Genomic DNA, 23541 nt, shown 5'->3' on the forward strand with positions numbered 1-23541 from the left:
AGCTGTGTGCATGGCAAGATTACAAAACAATCAGTGGTCCTGTTTTTATAGATGTTGGAGTGAGACAGCAGTTCAATTTAATGTGTGAGTAGGAAAATGTCCATGAGGAATCAATCCCTTAATTCCCATTGCAGAATGGAATAAAATAAGAAAAGTATTTAAAAATTCATGTATCCACGATTAAATATGTGTTAACTCTGAATTTTTGCATTAAAGCAATAAGAAATTACAGGAGTGATGCTTCTGTACAGCCATATTTACAACTGTTCCTAAAGGAGAAATAATAAGCTGTTTCTTTCTACAAATTCAATATTCCATAGAAAACTCTAAAATATGCAAAAACTGGATATCTATAGCTTTTCACAGTATCCTGGATATTTAAAAGCATAACAGTAAGAGTAATTGTAATTTTAAAATCCTTAATAAGCATGTTTGTATTTTAGTAAATGTTTTAACAACATATTCATCACATAACTCAAATTTTCCTTTACTACACTGACTTTTTCTGAATGGGTTCTCAATCCTTATGTTTGAAACTTAAATAAACACAACTTTCATATTTTTGTGTTCAGCTTAAATGAAACTTATTTTTACAACTTAAAAAACAACATAAAACATGGCTTTGGGGCTCATTTTGTTCAAGAATTAGTTCCCTGTTAGTAGTATTACTATTACTGTAATCATTAAACTAGACTTTAATAATTCACTGTATTTATTAAGATCAACGATGAGAAATACTAAATCTTTTCACTTCAGATATTTTAACTGAGATATTAAATATCAAGATGCCTAAATCAAACAAAAAGTATTGAGATCCAACTTCAAAACCATCAACTGGGCACAACTTAATTTATAAAAATTTTGAAATGTTTGAGTCTTAATAACTTTCCAAACTTTTAGGAGCACACTAGATTATAAACTTACAACACTGAATTATTTCTTGTGATAACGCAATCATAAATATTCGTTATCTTTTCTACTGAACTACCAAATTCAATAAGTCAGGGGAAACAAAAACAGAACATGGAGAAACCAGTCAGTCAGTTACTTAATTGTATTGAAATTCTGAATAAACAAAGGTTTATTTCATGTATTTGTCATGATCTATCTGCCCTCCCCCACCACTATTAACTGTATCTCCTTTTTTGTATATCTGTGTTAGGGTCTGACACTTGTGTAATGGCATCTACAGTAAGACCTGGGTCAATAGTACTGGTTTCTACTAATATTTTAGATAATGACCCTAAATTCATATTTTTATATATCTTAGATGTTGTTAGGTATGGTTCAGCCCTGCAATAAAATGAAAACTGAAAAGTTTTAATGTTATTTCACTTAAAATTATAGCAGAAACACATTGCACAAAATACAATATCTACATCTGTGCTGCCAGTCATGAAAACACTTTAGATGGTTGAAATTGTTAAATCTCCCTCAACTGGAGAGAAACCCCAAGTGTCAAAGCTCAGTTTGCTGTCAGCATGCTTCATACTCAGCTGCTACCTTACCATTTTTTATTAGTGCTTGGACAGAAGTTGCACATTAAGGTCAGTTAGCACACTCACCAGTTGTTCACCACGTTTACTCACCCTTTGACCTTCTTTGCCAGGTGGACCTTGGGGACCCTCCAGCAAACCCTGAAAGTACAAACATTAAACAATTAAAACATTCAGTGTTATTTTCATCTTCTATTATTCTACAGAAGTAAAACTAATCCAAAGAGCCAGATGTCACGACGAGGCCTTTATTTCTAATAATAAAAGTTGGTTACTCATAACAATTCTTTCAATGTTATATTAAGGTACAAGAAAAAAATAAAAACAATAATTATTAATCACATTCTGCCATATAAAGGCTTTGGAAAAGAAAAGGTAAGTCAGCACGAATTAAGCATAGTTATATTTAACCATAATATTATATGAAAAGTGATTATTCTATTAAGATTATTCTATTAGGTAAGGCAAGGTTATTTCATGTCATATGAAAAATGTGGAAATTATATTAAAGATAACTTGCTCTACAACTCAAATTCAAATACAGGCACTGAAGGGGGAAGGGAAGGCAGGGAAAGGGAACTAATTATAGCAGAAGGCCTTATGTTTGCTGTATTGTAAGAACTGGCCCTGTGCTGCTTCCTCTGCGTGTCTGGCTCAGCTTTTAAAAACACTTCAGTGCCACTTTTTTCTCACTCTCTCCTCTGACCAGGCACAGGAACTCTGGGTGTTTTGAATATATCCTTGACTTATGAACTTTCTTTCTGAACTTAGTGCAAGGATCTGCTTTTTTCAATCACAAACGGAATCACAGACCAATTCTGACACTTTGGGGCTTTAATTTTATATCTGAATAATGTACAATGTAATCATAAAGCCTTCAAATAACAAGTCAGAAAAACTAAAGCAGTCATTCCCCCTTCCACTCCCCCTTTATTTTATGAGTCACCATGGAACATGTTACTTTGAGGAAACAATCTAATTTCCATTATAGCAACAAGAAACATGAAATCAGTTTCAGTGCAGCCGGCAAAGAGTATGGAACAGATCTACTTTGTATAATTAAAAAAAAAAATAAAAAAGTCTTGTATGCATATTGTTACAGGGTGTCATAAAATTAAAGAACTTACCTTTAGTTTATAAAAGAGTTCAAAATATTAAAATAATAAATTCTTAGCCATTTAAATTACTCAGGCTTGGGCATTGCTTCAGCTTGAATTATATTTTGGTCAGATTCAAACTCTTAATTTAGAATCAATTATACATATTTATTGACCCAATAAGGGTGAACTGAGGACCCTAGAGAATCACGATTTTAAAGGGAATCCAGACTTCCAAAAATGAAATTAAAAAGTTCATTTATCATCTCTAATTCCCAAGAGAAACCTGAGAAAGTAAGCAGACATTTTAAAACTACTCATAGACCTTCAAGTAATGTTTTAAGTTGATTAGAATGAAGTCTGACTTCAATTTTAAATAAAAGTAGTCACTTCAAGAGCTTTTCCATTCCTATCTTTTCTCCACTTTCAAACACTGAAGCTAAAAATGTACCTCAGAGAGTGTTTCACTATAGGATATTTCTTCTTTTATTTCAGTTTATAATGTAAACAGCAAAAGGTTTAGGGTCTTTTACAAAGTTGATGCACACCATTTTCATCTTTCACCGTAAGCTTATGAAACTAGAATATGCACGACGATGTTGTGTCCAAAAAATAAATCATGGTAAGTTTATCACAGTGCAGTTATGTAGCTTATACATGCACAAAACCATAAAGCAGTACGTCACTGTGACCTCTGTAAACCTTTTTCCTCAGGTTAATGTAGAACTTGCAAAGAATTCTGCCTGTCCAACTGTCAGCAATATTCTAATTCTGCAAAGAAAATTCTGGGAATTCAGGAAGAGATGGAATTTTGTTTTGTTAATCTTTCATTTCTAGTGACAACTTACGCAGGAGAATGAGAAGAAAACCTGCAATGTCTGTTTTATGGGGTAGGAAATACTTAGCCTGACATTTCTGCACAATAAGGCTCCAAGGGGACAAGAATTACACAAGAATGTAACTGCACAATAATGATAATTAATAGCCAACATTTTTGTCCAAGAATTACTTTTATTCTTTTTCTTCTCTCTACAGTATTATTGTCAAGAGAAAGGAACCAGATAAGGAGATTTATCTTCAAGGAAAGGGAGGAGAGCAGCCTACAATTGGTAACTAGGCAGGGAGGACTCCCCTGTACAAGGAGCCACATCCTGATATTGAAACTGAGGTAAAAGTTCACACCAACTTCAGTGGGATCTTCGGTTTAAAAAGCGATAGAGCAACATGGGTCATGTTAACTAACACAGTTGTGAAACTGTAGTAACTTGGCCAAAGTAATGACTTAGCACTGTTATCCCTGCTCAGTGTTCACTGAAAGAGATCATGGAAAAATAACTGCAGAAGAAACCTGCTGGAAAAAAGTAAAAGAAGACTTTTCCACAGTAAATTCTGTCTGAAGGAAGGAATAAAAGTTGAACTCCTATAAAACTTAGCAACGAATAGAAATACGCATTTGTAAAAAGGTAAATCAAATTTCTTAGGTCTTATTCCTATTCAACTTCTGGAGATCTTCCTTTGGAGATCAAAGATCAGCTGTCAATTGTATTGAAAACATATTGGAAGGGAATCTATTGTACATGTACCATCTCCCCAGTTAAACAACATCCAAAGCAATTAAAATCATCGAATCATACAATGGTTTTGGTTGGAAGGGGCCTTTTAAAGCTCATCTAGTCCAACCCTCCTGCAATGAGCAGGGATATCTTAAACTAGATCAGGTTGCTCAGAGCCCCTCCAACTTGCCCTTGAATGTGTCCAGGGATGGAGCACCTACCACCTCTCTGGGCAACCTGTTCCAATCTTTTACCAGCCTCACTGTAAAAAACTTCATTATTATATCAAATCTAAATTGACTCTCCTTCAGTTTAATACCATTACCCCTTGACCTATTGTAACAGGCTCAGCTAAGAAGTCGGTCTCCATCTTTCCTACAGGCCCCCTTCAGGTACTGAAAGGTAATTGAAATGATTCACTATGTGCCAACTGATACTCTTGAACTGGCCAGAGGATGGGTATGGTGATGAGCAAAAGAATGTCTAGGAATAGCACAAAGCACAATGAGATATAAAACAGCCTATTTCGTGACATCAGACTGGCAGGAAAATATGATTCATCCTTACAGGTGGCCTAATATGTAAAGGGTTTTTGTGATGCTGCAAGGCCACCTTTGAGGCTGGAAGGTGATAGCCTTCTACCTACTCCACAGAGAAGTGAACTGAAATAATGCATGCAGTCTATAAATCCTGTTCCTCTCATGGACCAGGCAAGCCCCTTGGAGTTAGGTACCTGAAGGAGCTTGAGGAAGATGAAGCGTAAATGTCTCAAATGTTACCGCATGGCTTGGGGAAAAAAAAATAAACATCAGTAAATGGGGGATGTAGTTAAGGGCATCTGAAACTTAGAAAATCTATCACAATGAATGAGGATGGCTATGAAAAGAGATGAAACATGATGCACAGGCAGGTACTACAGGGTTGTACAAAATCTAGAATAAGAAGAGCAGAAACTTGTGAATTCCTTTATAAGAGATGAACTGTAAAAGGAAGTGCTGACAAGGGAAAATGTGCTGATTAGAGTATAGAATAGAAAAAGTAAGCATACTATGAAGCGCATGCTGACAGATATTTAAACAAAATATCATCAAAGCTTAGTCTAAGCTTTACTTGAGGGAATCTAGGAAAAACAACAGATTTAAAAAATGCTACAGTAGAATAAGTGAGCTTTTAAAAGAACTAGCTTGTCACTGGAATTACCAGTAGAAATTAACATTTTAATACTTTACAGTTAATATTTTTTGCAAGTATCAGGAGACAAAAGATAACAAGAATTATTTAACTTGAGATGGTAGAAGAAAAATGTGTTAGGAAGTGGCAGTAAAAGTAGTTACCAGTTCAGCCTGTTAAGCTCTTTTAAATTTCAGAAGTTATTAATTTAAAATGTATGAGCTAGCATGTAGCTATCAGAAGCTGCTTACTATGGAAGGGCTAAAATCCTGCCACGTGACTCAGCAGATACAAAAACATTTGTAAATACCTGATACATTACGACAAGCATCTGCAGAGACATGGTGGAGATCTGGATCATAAATTTAATTACCCGGAGTAACTGCCTAAGGACATACTCTCAAAAAAGCAAAGCTTTTATCGTGACCTCTCAGTGAATAAAACAAAGTTTTAAAAAAAAAAAAAATCCCCTCTGAAGTGAAAGAGGGAGGCTACTTAAAGTTGTTATTCATATTACTTATTCTGGAAGCTTATGGTGGATACCAAGAGAGTAAAATATTAGACAAGTATGTATACTTTTGGTATTCTGAAAGTTGCTTCAAAACACAGCTGGTAGTTTCTGAAGCAGAAGGCTACACAGCTGCCTTATGTACCGATAGGTAGTATGCTGAAATACATTCTGAGCTGAAATACATTTCCTTCTCAAAACAAACGAAATACAATGCAAACGCTAAAAATAATAAGGCAGGTCTAATTAAAGAACAAAAATTATTTCCTTATAGACCTTTATAGACTGGTTTGTGTATACTATAGGCAAACTACTCTCATCCAGTTTTTCCTCACTGAATTCCAGCAAACACAAGACCTCAATATTTACAAAATAAATGCTGCTAGACAGGGAGAAAGCGTATGTAGTTTAGTGAGATAAGTCAAGCAAAGACAGAGATAGCCTAATTAGGTATGCAGAAACACCTTGTGTTAATGCAAGAACAGGTAATTTTTAAACCATTTGAATATGCAAGCTTTTCTAATGCTAAAACTTGTTACTTCAAAAACACCCAGCTAGAACAGACATGATTTAGCTAAGGAATCTGAAAACGTTATGTTGATAAATAGAAAGGTATAGCTCTGCTGAAACAACATCAACACTAAAACACTTTTAAAAGCAAACTGGTGGGCAATTCCCACTGCAGGGGTTTGACCTAGTTCTTGAAAGCACAATTCTCGTCAGGATAAAGAAAAGCCACCACACTTTTAAATTATATATACAATGATCCCTCTGTAAGATCTTCAAGTAGAGCAGCACAGAATCACCCAGATGACCACAGATTCACAATTTCCTGACAAAGCCTAACTTATGGTCCCAGTGAATAATTGCAGCCTGACTAACCTGAAGAGTCTTCTCCAGCCACCCAAATACTGCTTGTGGGATGGATGGTACTGCTGTGGCTGCACTGATGCAAGAACATCAGATCATTCCAGAGAGCATGCAACAAGATGCAGTTCAATTAGGTCTTAAATGCATGTACTTATCAGGAGGTGTTTGTAGAGAACAAATTCTACTGCACAGATCATGACTGTCACTGTGATCCTTCTACCCTATTTTGAGGATATTTTTCTCTTGGGACTGTCTGTACCATATTGAGGGGATATAAAAGGCTTCCTATCAGGTAAAAACAGACTGTCATACACATCAAGCAAAGGAGCTGAAATATGAATACCTTCCCTGCAGTCAGCATGGCTACAGTGTTGGTTTCTCAGGTATCTTCAAGGCAATTTACATGCTTTGACTGTCCTGTTGCCCTACCTTGAAGCCCAAACAGGAGGGTGAGGAAGACGGCTACGATGGTTTCCTCTTTTTGTCCAGAGGACTACCCGTTGCCAATCACATGGTAACACACAGAGCTCACAGACACACCTCACTGTTAAAAATATGTGGGAATAAATAAATATGGGAAAAACGGCAAAGGAAAATCATAGAAAGATAACTCATTTCCTGTTGTATTACCATTTATGAGGGAAATTACACTACCGCTATCTTCACCATTTCCAAACATGACTTTATCTCATTCACATCCTTACTGAAGTACATCCATTGTACACCATGTTTGCTCTCAGTGTAACCATTCTGTTTTTCTACTAGGCCATTTTTCTTTCAAAACTTCTGTCAACCCCTTTACTTCTTTGGGAAGGGAGATAGCATTTAGCAGAAGTATTTCAGTCTGCCAGAACACATGATCAGCTACATTTTCATGATAATTTATTACTAGAGCAAACAGAAAATATGTTTCTCACTGATCTCATTATGCTTTGGGTTTGGCTATTTCTTTAGCTCTCTCTGGTAACCTAACTTGAAATCAATGTTTCTTCAGAGACAATAATTTCAAAGGGAAATTGGAAGAGCAATTTCACAGAAGTTCACACTTCATGAACTTAGTACTTTCAATAACACAGGCTCAGTTGCTAAGTAAAAAAAGCATCATTTAAAATCCTGTAGAGTAATTTGAAATGATTTGTTACATCGATGTCTAACTGCATATGGGACATTTCTCTTAGACATTTGTCTAATGAAGGACATATAAATCGCATTCATGCCAATTTAGCAGAATGAGAATTTTTGAAAAACAAATTTTATATGAGGCTAAGACATCAGTCTTCACTTGTGCCTTCAGTATCAGTAGTACTGCACAAAGAAGATAAAAACTGTACTGTAACTGCTAAAACATTTTCTATATCACTAAAGAGGTAATCTTAATAGGATCTACTCCCAGGCTTAAAAAGTGCCTTTTGAAGAAGAGCATATTTGTAAGTTATACTGTGAGAGCTAAAGTTCGCTAATTTTTATGCAAAACAACTGAACACTTTAGTATTGCCATGAAATTAATGTACCTCAATTAAAAAAGCTCAAATAGATAAAATTCAGATTTTTTCTTAGAGTATGTGCAAGAAAAGAAGGGATTTAGAATGAAAATGTAATTTTCTGTCTATACCTTCTTTAATTAAGTAGGATTGCTTTCCTTTATGTCATGAAAAGAAAGTGAGGGCAATATTACTTGAGTTGCTTACTAATGGAGGGTGCGTGTCCCCTTCTTTAGCTTCACATGAGTAACTGCGTAGAAAGCTGTGTAATCTGTTGCTGATGTTCCTTTATGAAGAGGAGAGCCAAAAGTTACAAGTGAAGCTTGCCCGGACCTGAATCTGCAACCTCCTCCCACAGCCTCCTACACGCCACACTTGCGTGCCAGCTTCCTTCGGCTCCATTTTACAGACCTAGGAGCCAACATTCCAACTATCTGTTTAGTAAGCAAGTCTTGGGGACTTCTGTCTGTGACCGACTTAAGCCTCGGCTTCTGAGTAAACACTTGGTGCCATCTGGATGAGTATTTTATAACTCCTGAAAGGGATAGGTCTGCAGGAACGAATGCATGGACGCTCGTCTTCCTCAGGAACCAAAAGCAGCGTATCGAGTGTCAGGAGGAATAGTTATCATATATTTTACAAGAGATGGCTACGCTACCTTCCCTCACCTGTCACTCTTCTGACACGGCACGCACAGGCTTAAGCTGGGGATACCAGAGAGGGCAAGCTGCAGAGCCAGCTGTGACCCTGCAGAAAACAGTCCCCAGCCACTAAATCGCTTATTTTGACAAAGCCGCACAATGGAGCAGTAAAATCTCTCCTGTTTCTTCTCTGAAGGTTCCTTAGCTACAGTACAATTGATCAGGGAACTTAAACTCCTAAGAAGAACCCCATAATATTGCTGCATAAAGTGGACATAATAGAGGAGAAAAAAATCAAAATATATTTGCAGCATTTATTCATAGGACACCTGAAAAGTACTAAAGAAAAGTGACACCTAGTACTTATGGAGAAATTCAGAACATAGAAGAGAAATTAAAGGCTGTATATAGAATCAATCATGACTTTGGACTACTCCCATAAAACTACCATCATAGCTGAGGAGATAAAATAAATACGTGTATCCGCACTTGTGTAGTGTTAACTGACTCCACAGAAACATAGGAAAACTTTACATCTTTACTAAAAGGGCTCAAATATGCACATATATATGTCATATATACTTAAAACTACTGAAGTGACTAATTTCATTAGGATTCTACGTAAAGCCTATAAACGTTTTCATATATTTCCTTTTACAGCTTAGCATATTTTGGGTTACAATGTTGTTTCTTTTCTCTAATTATTTATGCATGATTGATGAAATTATATTAACAAAACTTCCATATGTGCCTTAAAGAAATGTACAGAAACATATTTAACTCTAATCCCATCTCTTTCTAAATTCTCTGCTATTGCTGCAAGTAAGAAATTTTGTTAAGTGTGCACGTGTTAGGATTTCAGTACGAAATTTCTGTGAAGAAAATCAAACAGGAAGATCCAGAGCTCTACTCAGATCAATGCACTTTCTGAGCTATGAAATTTCTATTTCAAACTCATAAAATAAATTTTGCAACTTAAAAATCAGTGGTATTTTTCCCTCTGTTTTGCAGTTTGGCATATCCTCATTTACCTAATAGGTTGTTACAGCTGCTGAGTATTTATGAAGTCTGCCATACATACTACCTCAAAGTATCCCTCATTCCACACTATAATGGCTATATCTGTCAGTTGAACACTTAAAAATACAGGTTTTTCCTCCAAGTACTGGTAACTTCATTCTCTTCCATATTTTCTCATGTTTCCATGCTTCTCATGGTTCTGAGCAGTGGGGGATTTCCTACTCATCACGGATGCCTGAACACTTATAGATGCAGAGTCACTGACAAATTTTAGACTTTTGCAGGTACCAATAGCACAGATAAAAGGAAAAACAAGAGTTTCTACTTTTTGCTGTTACGTACCCCTGTAAATTACCTATGGACAACTCTCCCTGGACCAAAGGACCATGAACCAGTTGTTTGGAAATTACTACAGTGGAGCAATCTCAGTCTTTTGCCACCTTCACACTCCTTATGCTGAGGACAGGACCATGGTACAGGTCTGTGTGTGGGGAGAATATTCTAATCATGAACAAAACTACTGATGGTCTGGTTTATACTGACTCTAGAACATATTAGAGATCTCCTTCAGCTTATCCCACTGATGTATGATTTCTACGGAGATTTCTAGAAATGGAAAAGCTGCACAGGACAGCAGAGCTCTGTATAAAGCCATCATTTCCCACCTCTTTCACTATGCAACTTAACTGGTGCAGAAGGTTGGTGACCCAGCCCAGTTGGAGCCTCTTTTAATATTCCCTCCCTCCCTGCCCAAAAGTCACATTTTGGACTTAGTTCTAACTGTGTGTCATAATTTTCACTGCTCATCCCTCCTTGCCCCTCAGGACAAAAATTTATTTATCTTTTTCATAAAAATAAATAATTTTCAAATTAGGAAAACATAAAAATGACTTTAAGCAGAGAATAAATTTATGACATTATGCCTGCGTCCCAAATGCATGGATCACTTTAAAACTTTGCTCTGATTGAAATACTTATATCACATTTTGGCTGTAAGAGAATGAATGGTCCTGCCATAGTAAATTCTCATTAAGTGACACATGGACTCTGACATGATCTGACCTGCTGCTTGTTCACAGAGAGACATAACATCTTCCTTTCATGATTATATATTGTAGGAGTCATGACTACACAGAAGTCACAAAAATAAAACAACTCTGAGGACTGGATTTTATCTCTTCTCTCAGTTAGCAGCTACATAAAAAACACATTTCAGTACATCAGTTACTAACATCCCTTTGCTTTCCAAAAAATTTAAATATTTTATTTTAAAAACTGTGAAGATGACCATCACTGAATGCAGACATCTTGCTGTGCCTGAACTGACTGAACTAAAACATTTTCACAGCATTCTATAAATTATTCAAAGAAATGTAATTCTTTAACAGTTCATCTTATGAAAGTGAATCACTTCAGGTACAGAAAGAGTTAGTTCAGTCAATTTGAAAGCAGTTTTTGATTTTTGATATTGTACTAATGACCTCCAAGTACAATTCTTAGAAAAGTGTCCACAACTGCAACTTAAGACAATGAATGCATTCAGAAGAGGCCTAATATATCCAAGTGCTTCTATCAGAATGGGTGTCATAATTTTTCCATAATTTACATAAAAAAAATGCTCTTACAGCACACACAAAACAGATATCCTCAGTTATTTTTCCTATCTTATCCTCAGACATGTCCTATTCCTATTTCACTGATCCCTTCAAAGCCTGTAAGAATCTATGTAAAGCAAGACCTACTCCAATCCATCTACTGCAGTAACAATCCTACTGCAGTTTACTACTAATATTTCAATATTAACTCTTCCAACACACATTTTGACTGTATATTCAAGAGCTGAAGGACATAAATGGACCTGTTTACCTCTAGCAAAACATGAACTACATCAAAGAGTCACTGATCTTGGGACACAGTACTAAACTTAACTCCAGGACATCAAGATACGAAATATTTAGATTTCATAATCAAAAAAACAAAGACCATAAAACATGGCAACTTAATTTTTAAGCCTTAGGAATAGAATTTATCTTTATCATATGGGTCTCTGGTTATATCCTTCAACGTTTGTAAGATCTAATGGAGGTCTTTGCTTCTATGGTCTTGGAAATTAAGAGAGTGAAAAGACACCTTATAATCATTTACATTATGAATGACAGTCCTTATGAAGTTTATTTAGGATTACATGGATAATATGGATAGTGTAGAAGTAGTTCACAACACTGAGTTATGGGGTAAGAGCTACTGATATTGTGAAACTACAGCCTGGGAATTTGGGAGCTTCTGTCTTTTTTTTTTTTTTTTTTTTTTTTCCCCGTGCTCTTTTGCACCATTCTGAACTGGTTTTACCCAAATAGACTATCCTTTATAGGAGGGCTTCTCCTTTCACTTCATGAGCACAATGACTAGAATTCAAGCAGAATTTATTACTTTTACAAAGCAAAACTTGCCCCTGGAGAATTTTGGGGACACTTTTCTTCAGGCTTTGTACATGCTTGGGGCAAGGATCACTGCAAGAAAATTAAGAACATCTTCCATCATCTATATATCTGGCCAGAATACAGTCTGATACTGTATCTGAAAAGCATTAGTAATTTTTGCAAGCTTTTATTGAAAAATGTTTTTCACTAAAAATAACAATGGAATTCTTTCATTTCAACAAGCCTATACTATTTATACACAGAATAAACAACATAATATTCTTGTTAGCATTTGGTGGGAAACAAGATGTTTTGAATGTGCTTATTTTTTTATATTTACAGAATTCCTTTCACAAGTCATATAGAAAATGCTGAGGAGAGGGACTTGGCTCTTATGTTTATTAGGGAAAATACTGCAAATAAGTGAAAAATGTGCAGCATTTCTTAGAGATTTTCTTTTGTTTGTTTTTGTTTTACATGTACTCACACTCAAGGCAGCTGGTCCTGGAGGTCCTGGATCTCCCTAGTTAAAACAGGAAAGTCAAAAAATTAGCAGCCTCTTCAGTTAAATATATTTGACCTCTAGTTATTTAAGGGAACATGCACCACTGCAGAAGTAATTTCAGTATAATCATCGAACATGCTCATTATGAAAATATGCGAGTAAAGTGATATTCTTTTCCACTAATGGCAGAGATATACACAGTTTGCCACAGGTTAAAGGGAAAAAATTGCCAGGCCTCTGCAGAAATGACTCACAGCTATATAAAAAACCAATCCTTCAAAACACATTTGCATATGTTAAGTTACAAGCTGCAGCAGCTTACATGCACAAGGTGGTTGCTGAAGTCAGTGTGACAGCTCACATATTTAAAGACATCTGACTGTGTAAAACATTCACAGAATTAGGCTGCTGAGGTAAGAATCACATCTGAGACCTTCAGGTTTAGTTCATGGGAGTAAACTAAAACATCCACAGAGTAATTCAGAACCAAATTTAGTTTCCGGTTCAGAACTCCTTTTAAAATTTGTTGTGATAAAGAGCACTTGTCTTTTGCATTTACAGTCAGCCTGTATTCATATTCTTCAACCCTTAATTTACACAAATGGCAGCAGTGGGTGTTTGTCACACATAGTTATGGCAATGTGTTCACAATTGAAGAATGTCATGCATACTCACATATACATACAACTTAACAGATTAAAAAAGGTACCTTTTCTCCTTTTGGACCAGCCACACCAGGACTACCAGGGTCACCTTTTAGTCCCTGGGCAAAGAAAAGAAATGCTTATTTGTTGTCATCTATGAAAAATGTTGGACAAAATCCTACAGTGCTTTGAATTACTATCTACTAAAACAATTAAGCCTTAAAATTCTATCACATTATTAGCACTATCTCAAAATCCTTTATTTTCATTATTCTGTGAACAGATAGACATCTATTGAAACCACATGTGTCTTCAACACATAATTAAACACATAAAACAAGTCTACTTTATTGTGCCCCATTATGGCAAGTTGCCATGGCCAACAAACAGTAGACAGTACTAGTACATTCACAAAAACACCACTAAAATTGGGAAAGAGGCAGAGGTGGACAGAGAACTGCAGAGTCCATGTTTCAAGTAGCAATGCTGAGCTGGTGAGCTACAGGAAGGTACAGCTCAGAGCTGCTGCACATGTTCCAACACACTCATCTTCACCAGTGTTTGAAAAGGCAATTAGAGAAATAATTAATTCTTTCATACTTCCTTCCTTATTTCTGCCTTCAGCTGGAGGAGCAAATACTATTGCCTTACACATGACACATGCAGCAACTTCACACTCGCAGGGGCAGAGCGGTTTGGGTTGGAAAAGACACTTAAAGGTCACCTAGTCCAACCTCCCCTACAAGCAACAGGGACATTGTCAAGTGCATCAGATTGTTCAGAGCCCCATCCAACCCAACCTTGAACGATTCCAGGGATGGGGCATCTACAACCTCTCTGAGCATACTGTTCCAGTTTTCACCATTTTCATTGTAAAGTATTTCCTATTTATATCTATTCTGAATCTACCCTCTACAATATCTATTATACAGCTCTTCTGCTAACAAGTTCTCACCAGAAGCACTCAAAAAAAAAAAAAAATTAGCACTCAGCAAACAATCTTCTTGCAGCAAAAAAAAAAAAAAAAGGAAAAGCAAGAGGTTTTGAAATATGCCCAGCAAATTCAACTCATTCTGCAGCAACAATTGAACTTAATTCTCATGCTGGACAAACCCACCAGGAACTCATTTTTGCTTAAGCCAAGAGCTTTGTCTTATGTCTTCCCTCTGATCACTTCTTTAGCAGCACGGGAGAAGAGATGATGTACAAGTTCAAAGATTTCACTTGGAAATGAAATGGCAACAATGTAGGCAATACAGGACAGAATCATAATGAGATACTACACAACTAGGCCACCATCGTTACTATTCCAGACATTAAACAGGACAAGGACAGAAAAGATTCATCTACATCTGAATTACAGTTTATAAACTAAAGTTGTTCTTGGCTCCCTTTTTGTCCTTGCAAACTCTCTTCCTCAGTTTGCAATTATTGGAAAGATAGAGACAACTGGCATGAAAATGGTAACTAACATCTGTGCCTTGGTGGGTACAGAAACATTAAATCAGTGAGTGTTCTAAATACTGTGTATTTGTGCAACTTCACTTCCTGCTAAAATTACATTAATTCGCCATCTGGAAGGAACATCATTTAGAACTATATGAGCATTTAAGTACCCACTTTGGATTAAATTTGTGGTTGTTGTAAATACCCCTGATTTAGCTTTGATTTGTCCTTTATTAAGCTTGCCAAATACGTACTAGTTAAATCAGAAGTAGTTTTGCTGTTTGAACTTAAAAAATGTGATAGGCAGATGGATTCAAAAAAACCAAGCCAAAAACTTGCTTTCCTTTTACAATCTGCATATTTATGACATTGCCGTAATATTGTCTCCATTCACTACATTTTACTTTCCACCTCCTTCTCAAAGACTGCATAAAACACAGCCATTCCATATTCTAAAAGCCATTTTAGGGATTTTTCAGGTATGAAAACTGTATGGATTTTATTCAAAATCAATACTAGCAAATCAGCAGTTAAACAATATGTATGAGTTTCAGAATTAGCTCTTAGGCTGCATGTTTACAGAAGAGAAAAGATATGGCTAAAAAAAAATCTGCAACTCACAGGTGGTGATATACATCTGTGTCTGTCTCTACTGAATAGAAAAGGCAACTGCAAATGAAAGATGCTGAGCCTGAGCCATGCACTGTCAAACTATGAACCTAATTTTTCCTAATTGCTGTGTTTAAAGCTTTTAGTAGTGTTCCTGCAGAGCACCTTGGTGAGGTATGTAGTCTGACAGCTACTTCAGAGATGATGACCACAGAAATTAACCTCAAATAAAAAGAACAAGGGGAAACTACATGTTTGACAACAAGCCTTGCAGTGTTTGAAGGTGGATTTTTATAGACCCTGGAAGATTTATATATAATGTCTTTATTCTAAAATACTTGAATTAGTTTTTCTTTGCAGTTTAAAACCCCGAGAAAGAAAAGCAGTATCAGAAAAAAAAATTGCTTAGAATGTTATCCCATTATAAGTATTTCTGGTTCTCCCACACATTACATATACATTCTAAAAATATTACAATCTTAGTAAGTTCCAGACATAGTGAATGTTTGCAAAAAGCACATCTGGGGCTGCACTATGACTCTTCTTCCTTAGAGTGGCCCTTTTGAAGGTGCTGAGAGGTTTAGCTGCTGCTCGCTCTCTCCAAAATGCCACAAGAGTTCCTTTGCTAAGTCACACGTGCAGACCTAGCGCAGTACAGTATGGTATCCTGTCTTTGGCAGAGACCAGAACAGGATGTTTCAGTAAAATGAATGCAGTTATCTAAACAGATGATTTTAGACTAAACCTTAAATCAGAAAAGCTTGTTTTCTGCAATACTTTATAAGAACAAGGCCAGTTTTGAAAACAAACAAGTTTCTATTAATCTAAGGAGGCTGTTGCCAGATTTGCCAGGAATTCAAGAACTGCCTAAAAATTCCAGCAGCTCTCATTAACAGAGAGTAAAAATACTATTGAATTCTATCCCAACCTAATTCTACCTTTTTGGGACCAAGATAATAATATGCATTTGTGGGTTCATGAACAGTCTTCTGCTGCTGTGTTTACTTCTCTGTAGGCACTACAGCTTGGCCTTTTTGTGGTCACAATAAACTTACATTATGGTTCCTATATGGATGCCAAAATGTAAACATTAGAATATATAAGGCCAATGCAAAGCTAACAAGACAACAACACTGGAAATAGCAGAAATGAAAAATGTTCTATATGAAAATAAAAACAAGACACGTAACTGTAACACAACTGTACTGCAAATGTCAATAAGGGTGTGAAGACAGAAAAATTGGGTCGAGTGGGGGAAAGATTAAACTAGAGGCAGTTTTTTTGTTTAGAGAGGATGACAATGGTATTACCTCCCATGGAATGAAGGAAAAATAGATAAAACAGGTAAAATGTACCATCAACTGACACCAGGTGCTCTTCTCAATGAAAAAAATGCAAAAATCAGCATGACCCCAACCAGAGGACTTCAGCAGTTCCACAGGAGCCAAGTGTTGCCCACTAGAACCCACCCACTGGTACAGTATATGCTATGCTGCACATGTGACAATGGAAAATGCTGTAAGATTGCAATATTTTAGGAGAAGCGGTTTTTCACTCTAAAAGATACCTGTTGGGAAAAACATAATTTGTTGTTTACAATTCACTGGCCTGCATTAAGAGTAATCTGGTTCAATTTCACATCAGGTTAAAATCTCCTAGAACAATACATATTATTCATACTGGAAATACAGTATACAATCCAACATCCTAAACAATGATGTTTATACATTGCTAGAGATCCACATCGTTATAGATCTACATTGTTATAAATCAAATAATTTACCTCTACTGAGTAGCAGAACTTGGAAATACTCTAATGGCTAAGAACAGAACTACATTTTCTTCACAGGGCAGCCTTACAAAATAAAGGTAAAATAGAATTCTACACTAACTACAGCTTCAGGGTCAGCTGTACAACACCAAGTTGTATAAGTTGGGATAACTTCTCTAATTTAGAGAAGCATTTTTAAAGCTCCAAACTTTTTCAGTTTATCTTTCACGTATTTTTAAATATTGTCATTGTTCTTTTCTCATTAATGTAATTCAAAAACTTCAAATTGGTACACTACTAGAATTTACTAGCCCCTGAGCAGTGTCTACTATCTCCTTATACTTTTGTTCCTAACAGAATTCTCAGAGTCTAGAAAAAACAAATATCATTACCAACTTCGTCCTTTCAAGCAATAGGATTCTTCCCTTCCTATCCACGTGTTTCCTTGCTAATGCTAAGAGAGTTCAAGATTAGACAGACAGGCCTGAGGATATGAAAGTAAATAACTGTTACTATCATACCAAGATACTCTATCCCTTTAAAGTTATTCATACTTCTGTTTATCTTTTCCCACATGTATAAAAGTAAAAAGGTCTGATATGTTTTCCATCTTTGATTGAAAACCTGGGATTTTTTCACTGCTTACTGAACATTGGAGAGCCATCCTTTGACATCAGGTATGTAAAGAATAAGTACATTTTATGTAGGAAAATTTTAGAAAAGTCACTTATGGTATTACCTTACCCAGCAGAAGAAATAAAGATAACTAGTTAAAATGGTTAAGTTCATTTAATGTATACACTGGATTTTAATTTCAGCTTTGTTTTTTCTTTTTTTTTTTTTTTTTTCACTTACAAGAAAGACACTAATCTTCCACTAGCTATGCATGACACATGCATGATAAAACTTGCTGTTTTCTCTTACTTTTGCTGAAGGACTTAATTTATGTCAGCAACATAGTAATTGGCAGTATCCCATGGCATTCATTCCTACCAGCACCACTGATCAAGAAAATTACGACTCAAAAAAGCATCTAAAAGTTTCAGTAATAGAGATTTTCTTTCCATTTCAGTTCAACTGGCAAGAATATGAATATAACATAGATCTTACTTACTCCACAGATAGTTTCATGGATATTTATATTGCAAATCTGTCCTTATTCCACATGGGATATGAATGCATTTATCAGAGTTTCTTTTAGACAGTGTCTCTATGAGGCTCCACTTGCTACAGTAATACAAATGACAGCATTATTATAGAAACACAGAATCACTAAGGTTGGAAAAGATCTCCAAGATCATCGAGTCCAACCTTTGACTCATTACCATCTTGTCAACTAGACCAAAGAATTCTTAACTCCTCAATTACAAAAGCAGGTAGGTCTCAACATCCAAATGTAAAATAAAGTATATGAAAGAGTGGTGGAGGGAAGCAACATATTAAAAAATTACAGGATTTTAGTGGCAGCAATGTGGTGCCTGAGTTTAATGTCAAGTGGTTAAAATAGTCTCAAGGGATAAATGGAGATACTACTTAAACTGGCTGTACATCCTATTACAGGTGTAATGTGAACATGTAGCACAGGAGGATATATTAGTAATATATTATTTATAACTACTCCTTAAGAAACTAAAAACAATGGCAACCACATTAGCAGTATTTATAGTAAGCACTCATGTTGTCAGATGGATTTTAAATAATGTCGCAGACTGGGACATGGCACTATAAATTTTGGCTCAGGTTCCTGGAGTGATGAACTGGGAGATGTGCAGAACAGTTAAATATACTCAGAGTTCCTGCCTCCAAACCTGATTCTCAGTGAGACTGACCCAGTTAGCACGACCAGTGAGGGATGAGGGAATTAAAACTTTCTAGGTATAGAATCATCATTACAGAAAGCCTAGTCTCCAAATCAGGTCTGGCTTCCCTCTGTCATGCTACTTCATTCTAGCAAGAGCTTTCTGTACAGCCAGGAAAACACGAGTAGCAACAGCAAGCAAAACTGTCTGTGACACCTACTTTCCTGATTTTGATAAAAATGCATTCAAATATGTTTCTACCATTTGTGCAACATAAAATGTTCAGTCATCATCTTGAAGTTCTTTACTTGCGAGGATGGAAACTCTCACTCCCCAGGAAGAGACAACAGCTGCCAGTAGACTTATAAGTGTTTTCAGGTTCTCTTTATGCATCACTGAAGGTTAAACCAATGTAAGTAGATTAACTTGTTTATTTCAGAAATATCAGATGTTACGTTTCTGTATACAGAATGAGTTAGAGACACATTGATATCAACAAAGGGTGAATGATACACAGTCCTTTAAATTTAATGACTGTCATCTGCATGCACAGTGATAACTGAATCCAAGACATTTTATATAAGTGTTGTTAGACAAGGAATTATGTGTGGATTCAAACAATACAATGTTATATTGCTTTGTGCAATTTTACTTCCAAAATGTTTTAATGACAGTTCCCACAATGATAACGTACCATTTCTTGACACATTGCAACAGTTCAGTAAATACTTAAAAATATAAATGTTCAGTATTTTTCACTTTCACAGTGCCACTATGTCAAATATGTCCTGGAGTTCATCAGATACTTGGTATACCTTACTCTTCCTAAAAGGTTGATGGAACAAGATCCCATGTAGTAAAGGAGATCATGTAAGACCAACACAGAAATGTCACCAGGGCTATGGAAAGAAACACAGATGTGTTTTTTCCATGCTGTCAGCATATATGTATGCATGACAGAAGTATATGGTTCACCTTTACAGACAGGCAGACTACAAGAGAATACCACTTTGAATACCTAAATGTTGTTTCAGCTTAGTACATAGTATACATTTTCATACACATAGTATTCATTTTTCATACACTATTACTTAAAAATAAACGGATTTATCTAGTATTAAATTAGAATAAACTAAAAATAGGAAAAATATTTTCAAGGTTACAGTGTGAATTAAAAGCCAGGTGGTGCAAAAAGTGTCATAATTACGTAGTCTGTTTTACTGCATTTTCAGTAGACCCGGTTAGACTGCCATAGTATTTTTGTGTCAGATGCTGACCCCTTTACCCTTTTGCTGAAGTTGCTTAAAAAGTTACTGCTGAATGATTTTTTCAAATCCTGTAGCTGGATTCTAATCCCAGTGTGAGTCATTCCCCATCTGTGGGATGCTCTCTGCCTTCAATTGCAATGGTTTGCAACTGGAGAGCCGACAGTATGCTTCATTGAAACCCAAAGCCAGGGTGACCCCCAGGAAGATCAAGAGGGAGATAGGAGGGGAAGAGGGGATAAAAAGCTCAGTTTGCTTGACTTTATTGTTATGTTTTTAATAAAATCTTGCGTTTGAAATCACGTTGATTGACCATTTTAGTATTGCATTGAAAAAAATCTGATTTTGAGGCCTCTCATCTCGGTTTCATATATACAAAAATAAATGAAAATTTAAAAATAAAATAGGGAAAAGTAAGGTTCACTAGTGGGCATATCTGAGCTCATGTAAGCTCACATTCAAGTTTGAATGTGAATTCAATGATCAGGATTACCCAGTATTTTTAGACATAGACTCAAGCTTTAACTTAAATGTGGACCGGTCTAATTTAACTAAGTAGGCAGCAAAATGTGGCAGTGAAAAAAAAAGGTGAAATTTTGACTCTATCACACAAAACACAGGCAACAGCCAGTGACCCAAGGATCTCATCCTTGAATGGCTAACAGCCATTTTCCTTTACAGAAAGCAAAGTTACAGGTCTAGCTTTACCCTGCGTCCCAAAATACCCTCTTTTCCAATAGATTATCTCACCAATAATGATTCTCATCCATATTCTGTTGCTTCAATCCCCACGCTTGTTTCAGTTTATTTCCTAAGCCCTCAGCAGAAATATCATGGAATCTACCAGACCCTGACCCACAGCTGTCCTGTCCAATATTAAGCCTTAATAACTGCTATCTCACACTAATGTATCTCTTCTTCTTCCCCTATTATCTTATGGATGTTAAATCTCCGGGTACACAATTTCTAAATCCCTCTCCTTACATACAGTCTGAATTACATTGCTTAACTGTCCACCCAAAAGTTGGTAACTTGACTGTTTCATTATCATTTGGTTTACCTCTGTTCCATGAAGGCCTTCTGGTCCTGGTTCTCCTTTATCTCCTTTCTCACCCTAAAAGAATGAATAGTTACTTTATTATATATACACAAGACAAGTGCTAATTTATGATGCTTTTTAACAGGAGAAATATTTTACCATTTTGTTCTGTTCTACAAGAAGTGCTACATATATATTGCTGGCTGCACAGGCAAAATTATTTCTTACATTCCAACAGAAATTCTTTTTAAATAAATGCCTGTGAAAAATGTCAGACACTCTGATAGCTGTAGTTTTCTCTACTTCATCGTACTATTGAACATCCATAAAGACTCATGACAGAAAAACATTCTTAATTCTCGCTGTGTTTCAAGAACATGGTGATGAAACAGAAACTTACACCAGGGAACAGTTTTATTTTTAAAAATCTTAATATTACATTATTTTTTTCACTCTGAGACTATTTTATTAATAAAAAATTCTTGTTTTAAATATCTGATAAAAAACCTGTCCTTAATATTATCATTTGTCTTTGACTTTGAAAAATGGAAACAACTTTTGCTCTGAAAATTTTCTCAAGAATGAAAATTACCAACATTATTAATCAAAATTAAAAAAAAGGTGGGAAGGATCCTCCACAATCGACTATAGTTGGTTATGTATTTGCTCATGAAATATTGACTACAAAAGACAGTATTCTTTGTATGATACGTGACAGAATCCAGTTCTGTATTAATTCTAACTAATGTGCTATTCTAGTTAACACATATTTCATCACACTGAACAAAATACACTTGCTAAAGAAGTAAAACTTAAGAGAAAATGTCTTCAAGAACCAACAAGCCTAAACAATTCTATAATTGCATTTCCGTCACTCAACTGAACTTTGTCAAATAATAATAAGTAATCATAAAGTAACATGATTTTATAATTCTGATAAAAGTGCAAGGACCGACTTCATTAGAGTCCAAGCTCTTAATGTAAACTAAAGGAAACAAACAGCCCTGTACTGAATTTTGATTATCTCCAGGGGACTACATTTGTCTGAGCAGAATCTATTCATTATATCAGCATCATCTTCATAATTCTGTTAGGTAAATGGCACTGAACTGAGGTCATTCCGCTAACTCCATTTGTGACACAGTCCTGACTCAGAGCAATTCCTCCAGTGGCAATGACAGAGGGCATTTCATCTAATAATTGGTTTTGCAAAATGAGTTTGTATGAGCTTTGTCAAACAACTGAAGACTACTAACGAATTAGCAGCAACAAGCTGCAAATTTAATAATCCCACTCAAAAGATGGCTTTGCTGGTTCAGTGTTTCCATTTTAATACATCTTGTTGATACACTTAATGTTACACATTAGCCTGAATTATACTGTTAAGGTTTTTCCTCAAGTATTCCCTTTCTTGTTTGTCAAAACTCCCCCAGAAGAAACCACCAGACAGATGTGTGCATTTATTGCAGAAGTTTAAATGACACCAAACAGTTATAGGAATTTAACACTTACTATTTTACTATGTTTAAACTAAAAAGTCTTCTTTGTTCTATGGATTAAGGCACTAGTTGAGATAGTAATTTTCTTTCACTGTCAGTTTAAAAAAAAAACCAGTTGAAGTCCCAAGGGTACAATTCTTTTTTAGATAGCTTACTTAAACTTTTAAAACAAACTGCAGAAGTGACATTTTACTTTTCATCACTGTGACATACTGAACACTTAATACTGCTTTCAGGATATTTCCACTAGTATCAGTTACACTGCTACAATCTTGCAACAGCTATAAAGATACGTTCATATATTTGACACAGTATCTTATGAGAATATATTTCTAGAAGATTTAAAAAATCATTACTATTTATGGAGCTGTTTTTTCCTCTATGGCTTATGTATCTGCTTTCACACTTTAAGAGAAAATTATATAAATATGTACAGATTTGCTTCAGAAGTGGTAGCATCCTGTAAATTCCCTGATGAATAGTTGGAAACCTAAGGTAAAAGTATCATGTCATATTTTGTTATGCAACATCTACATTTACATAAAACGCTCAACAGAGAGCCTAAGCCAAAAGAAAACCATCCCCTCACTCTCATTTATAATTTGCCTCGATGTTAGAGGAGCACTATGGGTCGGAGAATGTGCCTTTGTCTTCTACAGCAGGCAGATGGTTACTTCAAAATGCCATCAGGTAGTTCTAGACACATAC

General features: G+C 35.7%; 1 protein-coding gene across 1 annotated transcript in view; it reads right to left on the reverse strand.

The window, feature by feature from the left end:
* Nucleotides 1-1565: 1565 nt before the first annotated feature.
* The window catches only part of LOC114070888 (collagen alpha-1(XIX) chain-like), a gene marked incomplete at both ends in the record, with an annotated part of 61738 nt that continues 39762 nt past the window's right edge, over nucleotides 1566-23541 (reverse strand). Inside the window, 4 exons of the mRNA XM_027908504.1 lie at nucleotides 1566-1637; nucleotides 12744-12779; nucleotides 13471-13524; nucleotides 21356-21409. Of these exons, the coding sequence (XP_027764305.1) occupies nucleotides 1566-1637; nucleotides 12744-12779; nucleotides 13471-13524; nucleotides 21356-21409 (216 nt within the window). The remainder of the gene's footprint in view (nucleotides 1638-12743; nucleotides 12780-13470; nucleotides 13525-21355; nucleotides 21410-23541) is intronic.

This window comes from Empidonax traillii, unplaced genomic scaffold (genome assembly GCF_003031625.1).
Source record: "Empidonax traillii isolate 1590-97213 ecotype Southwest subspecies unplaced genomic scaffold, ASM303162v1 scaffold1731:size67478, whole genome shotgun sequence".
In the NCBI taxonomy this organism is placed as follows: Eukaryota; Metazoa; Chordata; class Aves; order Passeriformes; family Tyrannidae; genus Empidonax; species Empidonax traillii.